The sequence below is a fragment of the Mandrillus leucophaeus genome, unplaced genomic scaffold (assembly GCF_000951045.1).
Source record: "Mandrillus leucophaeus isolate KB7577 unplaced genomic scaffold, Mleu.le_1.0 Scaffold86, whole genome shotgun sequence".
Classification (NCBI taxonomy): Eukaryota; Metazoa; Chordata; class Mammalia; order Primates; family Cercopithecidae; genus Mandrillus; species Mandrillus leucophaeus.
In genome coordinates, this window is record NW_012109363.1 from 766,932 (window position 1) to 773,416 (window position 6,485).

The 6,485-nt window shown below is 60.3% G+C and overlaps 1 protein-coding gene across 2 annotated transcripts; it reads left to right on the forward strand.

The window, feature by feature from the left end:
* Positions 1 to 347: 347 nt before the first annotated feature.
* FGF17 (fibroblast growth factor 17) lies at positions 348 to 6,412 on the forward strand. 2 transcript variants are annotated; one of them, XM_011968775.1, is made up of 5 exons: positions 348 to 561; positions 743 to 779; positions 3,720 to 3,897; positions 4,133 to 4,239; positions 5,556 to 6,412. In XM_011968775.1, the coding sequence occupies exons 1-5, from the start codon at positions 527 to 529 to the stop codon at positions 5,847 to 5,849; spliced, it is 651 nt and encodes a 216-aa protein (XP_011824165.1). In that variant the 5' UTR covers positions 348 to 526; the 3' UTR covers positions 5,850 to 6,412. The 2 variants fall into 2 exon arrangements, with proteins under 2 accessions (XP_011824165.1, XP_011824166.1); XM_011968776.1 differs by having other exon boundaries at positions 3,753 to 3,897.
* The last annotated feature ends 73 nt before the right edge of the window (positions 6,413 to 6,485 follow it).

Here is a 6,485-nt window from a genome sequence, read left to right on the forward strand (position 1 = left end):
CACCAGACCTGAGGGCAGGAGACTGGGGAGGTGGGGCACCAGACCTGAGGGCAGGAGACGCAGACCCGGAGAGGGGAGGAGGGGCTCCCCCTCCCTTGCCTGCCACACATCGAGTTTGCCTGCGTCGAGTTTGGCCAGTCTGTAAGGGTCAGGAATAGAGCGGGAGACAGCAGGGCCACCTCCTTCAGGAGGCCCCCACTGCTCCATCTCTGCACTGGGTGGCCCAGGAGAGACTGGCAGCCCAGAGGGCACAGCGCGCACGCCCCCACCCGCATCTGCTTTGCAGCCTCACTGGCCAGGAAGGTGGACACCTCATACCTCAGTCTCCCAATTACGCCCTCCTCCTCCCCCTCCTCCTCCCTCTTTTTTCTCCTCCTCCTCCTCCCCTTTCTCTTCTCCTCGCCCCCCTGAAAACCTGTGGCTCGGAGAGACCTTGGCTTCTCTGGGACTCTACCCCTGGGGACTTCCCACATCTGCTCCTGAGCTTGGGGGCAGGGGGGCAACCGCCTGAGGAACCTCTCCAGCGATGGGAGCCGCCCGCCTGCTGCCCAACCTCACTCTGTAAGTGTGCTACCTCTCCCACTGGAGTTTTGTTGCCATTTCCAGCCTCAGGGCAGCCCTCCTCTTCCCGGGACTCCCACGCGTGCGTGTGCGGGGCTGGCAGGGCGGGGGCGGGGGCCTGGGTGCACCCTAGGCTTGTGGCTGGCACCCACACCTGGGCTTACCTCCTGTCCCCGCACAGGTGCTTACAGCTGCTGATTCTCTGCTGTCAAACTCAGGTAGGCAGGCGTTCCCACCGGCTTTCCCCCAGTTTTCCCACCCCACCTAACCAGGGCGGGTTTAGGCTCCTTTCAGGTGGACAGAGGCAGAGTCTGGCCTCTCCCTGGGTCCAGGAGGCACTGAGGTTTGGAGGGGAGTGAGCCTTTGATGGGGAGGGCAAGGAAGGGGGCTGACTGAGGTTTTATCTCTGTCCTCCCTCTGAGGACCCTCCCCACTTCCCCTGGGTCTCTGCTCCTCTCCCTCCCTCTCCACCGGGTTCCCCCAGAAGGCTAAGTGCGTGGGCACTCCGGACTTGAGGGATGGAGCCTGGAGCGGTTGGAAGCGGGTGGAGGTGATGGCTCAGGTGAGGCTTGGGTTTGCCAGTACCTGAAAGGACAGGTTTTGATGCAAAACCACTCATATGTCCCTCTCGCCACCCCACTCCCATCAGTACGGATGCCCAGGGTGGGGTTCTCGTGAGCATGTCCGGAATGCCCGGCCAGGGTGAGGTGACTCCTCACCTGGAGGGCACAGAGGTCAAGCCCAAAGAGGTTTGTTGGGGACAGGATGCAGGGTTTGCTTCTCCACACTTCCCCCACCCCAAGTCGGCCCCCCACCTCCCTCCATGCACACCTCCCACCCCCAAGTCTCAGCCCCCAGTGCGAGGCTTGCTCCCTTTTTTGTGATCCTCCATAAAAGTGCAGCTATTAAAATGCACTGGTCCAGAACCGCTCTGGGGCGAGATCGCTTGGCTTTCCCAGGCCAGAGGCCCGCTTCTCTTCATATCCAGTGGGGACTTTTTTTGAAGGTAAATGCCTTTTCTCTGGGAGAGGGAAAGGGGCAGCCTTTGAAGCAGTGGGGGGGTGGGAGAGGGAGAGACAACTCCCCCCCCCTTCCTTCCCCCTTTTGCTCCAGCCCCGTTCCAGGCCTTTTGCTTCACACATCCAGGGGGAGCCAGAAGAAAGCCCCCAGCCTGGCTGGGAGGGGGCTGGGGGTGGGCCCAACCTGTTCTGGAGGGGAACTAACACAATGGTGCGGCTGGCCGGGCGTTTATGGCCTGGCTGAGGCCCCATTCAGGACTCAGGGAAGGTGGCAAAGCGGTCCTTTCCCCCTTGAAGTGCCCCCTCACCCCCCTGGGAGGGGGGGCCAGCAGGCCGGACCACAGCCATGCTTGAGGGGCTGTCTGACAAGCAGCTGTCTGCAGTGGTGGAAGGGGAGGTCCTCCCGCAGCGGGAACATGAAAGGGACAGGCTAGGTCCCGCGGGGAGAGGGACTTGTGGGTTGTGGGCTGTGGGGGGGCGTGGGGCTGCCTTTGTGAAAGGCTTGAAGGGGACAAGGAAAGGAGGGGGCTTCGGGGGGGCGCTCTCTGCTCCTGACCTGGAACAGACTGCCAGAGGAGGCCGTCGGCCAAGAGGGGCGGAGGGCCTGAACCTGGGCCAGGAGGCGGGACTGGGACAGGCAGGACCTCACCCCCTGGAAGGGAGGCCAGGGAGGGGCAGGCTGGGCAGGTCCCCCACCCCAAATGCTCCAGGGTGGGGCAAGGGGCAGGTCTTGCAGAGGCTGAGCAGAGGCTGCTCTATGGGGAGCTGCAATTGGAAATGAGCAATGGTGCACAGGAAGTGTGAACCCTGCGCAGGTTAAACGTCTAGCTCTGAGAGCTGCTCCCTCATTCCCCCTGTCTCAAGGTGATATTTCCCATCCCCTCCCTAGGAGAGAGTAGCCCCTAACAGATGCTGATCTGGGTCTAGCTCTGTCCAGATGGCTGAGGTTGGGCCTGGGATAAAGGTGGAATTAGGGATTTGGGGCAGGGGATAGGAAAAGCTGTCCCAGCACAGGCAGCAGCATCCAGGTAGAGAGAGAAGCAACAGAAAAGGTGCATTCTCCTGCCGGAGCTGAGGCTGCTGCCAGCAGCCAGGAAACCTAGCCCGGGTCGCACCTTGCAGGATGGAGAGGAGGAAGTACTCTGAGTCTCTCCCACTTAGCCTTACAGACGGTTAAGGAGAGACCTAGCTGGGAGGCGGTACTCCTCCTGGCTTTGCACAGTGTGTGGGGGGAAATGGTTCCTCTCCCCCAACCCAAAGGGGAAGCAGGTGGGCGGGCGCATCCCACCAACTGGCCGGGAGCCTCTGTTACATTGTGGCTAAGGAGCCGCCTGGCAAGGGCAGCCACTGGGCCACTGCTGATAGTGCCTGTCCTCTTGGTGCTGCCTCTGCCTCCCTCTGCTAAGGAGGCACTTTGCCTGCCTGTTCTCCCATAGTGCCCAGCCCCAGCTCCAGCCCATAGAGGAGGGAGGAACGCTGGAAGGGCCCTGAGCACCAGGGGGCGAGGCCAGGGAGAAGATGGGTATGAGCTCAGGATTCCATGGTTAGTGCTTCGAAGAAATGCTCACGGGACCCTGTAGGAGCTTTCAGAGTCCCCCACATGCTCTCTGGTGACCCCAATTCACAGCACCATCTGCTCTGTGCCCCTGTGTGCTGGGCACAGGGTCTTTCAAGGCCAGTGGAGAGGATGAGGAAGGAATCTGGTTGTCCTGGCTAATGGAGCATGTCCCTGGAGTTCTGGGGGAGATGACAGGCTCTGGTCTAAGAGGCGGGGACAGCGGTTCTGTCCCTAATGAGCTGTGTGCCCCGTGCCCCTCCTTCATAGAATATGAGGATGGGATAGAACCCCGAGGGCTCCTTCCAGCTCCCAGAATCCTGATTCCAGGGCTGTGTTCTGTCAATAAGTGTCCCCCAGCCTGGGCAGACCCCAGTCCCTTCTGTAAGGTAGACGCAAAGCCAAGAAGTTATGACCGGCTCACCCAGGAGCCTGGGAAGGTTATGGCCACATGCCCACTTCACTCTGCAGGACAACTGGCCTGTCCCCAATACATTCACCTCCTCACCCCTCTCCCTTGGATGGACCAGTGGTGGTGTCACCCAAAGCAAATTGACACTATTTTTCCCTTGGTAACCGCAAAGGGGGAGAATCACCCGTCTCCTAATTTTAACCAGTACGTGAGGGACCAGGGCGCCATGACCGACCAGCTGAGCAGGCGGCAGATCCGCGAGTACCAGCTCTACAGCCGGACCAGCGGCAAGCACGTGCAGGTCACCGGGCGTCGCATCTCCGCCACGGCTGAGGACGGCAACAAGTTTGGTGAGAGCTGGCCCTCCCCCCAGGCCACCCACACCTCCACTCTGCCTCACCTCCGCCCTGCCTCACCTCCTGGTCCATCCCCAGATCCTGTGTCAGGGCTGAGGGCCCCAAGGGCCTGAGCGTCCCCAACCCCTTCGCCTGAGTCTGGAGGTCAGTGTGGCTGGGTGGTCCCCTGCCATAGCCATAGGCTGGCAGCCCCGATGGACGGAGGTCTTTCTCCCCTTCCCCACCACAGCCAAGCTCATAGTGGAGACGGACACATTTGGCAGCCGAGTTCGCATCAAAGGGGCTGAGAGCGAGAAGTACATCTGTATGAACAAGAGGGGCAAGCTCATCGGGAAGGTGAGGCTGGGAGACTGGAAACAGTAACAGAGTCAGCCCTACTGGGGTGGGGACATATAAGGCATCAAGCTCCCCTCTCTCCTCTGAGCCACACCCTCCTGTGTAAAGACTTCCCATCCTACTCTCAGCCCGCCCACCCTCTCTGGTTTCTTTATTTTATTTTAGAGTCCGGGTCTTGCTCTGCTACCTAGGCTGGAGTGCAGTGGCACAATCATAGCCCACTGCAGCTTCAAACTCCTGGGCTCAAGCAATCCTCTCGCCTCAGCCTCCGAAGTAGTAGCTGGCACATGCCCAGCTAATTTTTTTTTTTTTTTTTTTTTTTTTTTTGGTAGAGATAGGGCCTCACTATGTTGCCCTGGCTGGTCTCAAACTCATGGGCTGAAGCGATCCTCCCACCTCAACCTCCCAAAGTGCTGGGATTACGGGCGTGAGCCACTGAGCCTGGTCTAGTTTCTCTATTTAAATGAGTCCCCGGGACTCTATTAGCCCTCTGAGGGGACTGGCAAGCCATTGGGATCTGTGGGGCTGATGTCAGGAGTATTTCTCCAGCAGGCATCAGTAGGAGTTTGGCATCTACCTGACACTGCAGCCTCTGGGTGGAGGACTAAAGGCTGTTGAGGGTGGAAAGTGGGGCACAGATGTAAGACAGGAACTCCCCCAAGTTCAGTGGGGCCAGTGGGCTCCAGCTAGCAAGACAGACACTAAGCAGCTGCTCCTGTAACTGAAGCGCACAGTGGGCCCAGTCCTGCTGGGTGGGAGAATTCCACTTGGTTTGAAACCAGGCAATCCCATCTTCCCATTCGGCTGTTGCTGACCAAATGACCTCTGGTTTGCTTATCTTTGTCAAGTCTCAGGCTTCTTGTCTGTAGAAATGGGCACAGACCCCTGACTGCTGACAGGGTGGGATGGGTGGCCACGCTGGCACCCTTCTTTCTTCTCATCGGAGGGTGCTGCCTCCTCTCCCATGCTCAGCAGCACCACTCACCTAGGCTCCATGAGCATTTCAGTGCTAAGGGCCCGGGCATGCTGGGAACTGCTGCAGGACCTTGATCTTCACCTGCATCTCAGAAAGCTGAGGCCCAGCCTAGTACAGGACGGCTAAATGACAAGCCTGCAACTCAGATCCACAAAGCCTGTTCGCGTTGGCCACGGTTGCCTCTCTACCTAGGATGCCATCTCACCAGGCAGAGTTCCCTGGGTTCACGGCCCTGTTGTTCCCGTTGTCCCTCCTCAGTCGTCCAAAATAGGCCCTAAGGGCAACACCCCAGACCAGGGTAGGTGGCCAAATGCCCTTCCTGTCCTTGCTTCTCCCGCAGCCCAGCGGGAAGAGCAAAGACTGCGTGTTCACGGAGATCGTGCTGGAGAACAACTACACGGCCTTCCAGAACGCCCGGCACGAGGGCTGGTTCATGGCCTTCACGAGGCAGGGGCGGCCCCGCCAGGCTTCCCGCAGCCGCCAGAACCAGCGCGAGGCCCACTTCATCAAGCGCCTCTACCAGGGCCAGCTGCCCTTCCCTAACCATGCCGAGAAGCAGAAGCAGTTCGAGTTTGTGGGCTCCGCCCCCACCCGCCGGACCAAGCGCACGCGGCGGCCCCAGCCCCTCACGTAGTCTGGGAGGCAGGGGGCAGCAGCCCCTGGGCGCCTCCCCACCCCCCTCCCTTCTTAATCCAAGGACTGGGCTGGGGTGGCTGGAGGGGAGCCAGATCCCCCAGGAAGGACCCTGAGGGCCGCCAAACATCCGAGCCCCTAGCTGGGAAGGGGCAGGCCAGTGCCCCAGGGGCGGCTGGTAGAGCACCCCCTTCCCGGACGGGTGGCAGGCCCTGGAGAGGAACTGAGTGTCACCCTGATCTCAGGCTGCCAGCCTCTGCCGGCCTCCCAGCCGGGCTCCTGAAGCCCGCTGAAAGGTCAGCGACTGGAGGCCTTGCCGACAACTGTCTGGAGGTGGCTGTCCTCAAAATCTGTTCCACGGATCTCCCTCAGTCTGCCCCCAGCCCCCAAACTCCTCCTGGCCAGACTGTAGGAAGGGACTTTTGTTTGTTTGTTTGTTTCAGGAAAACAGAGGGACAGAGAGAGAGAGGAAAATAGAGGGTTGGCCACTCCTCACATTCCACGACCCAGGCCTGCACCCCACCCCCAACTCCCAGCCCCGGAATAAAACCATTTTCCTGCAAATAGGTTATCTGAAGCGGGGTGGGGGATCCGACCACCAAGTACCCCTGGAAACGAGCCTGCCCTTCCCCGGCCG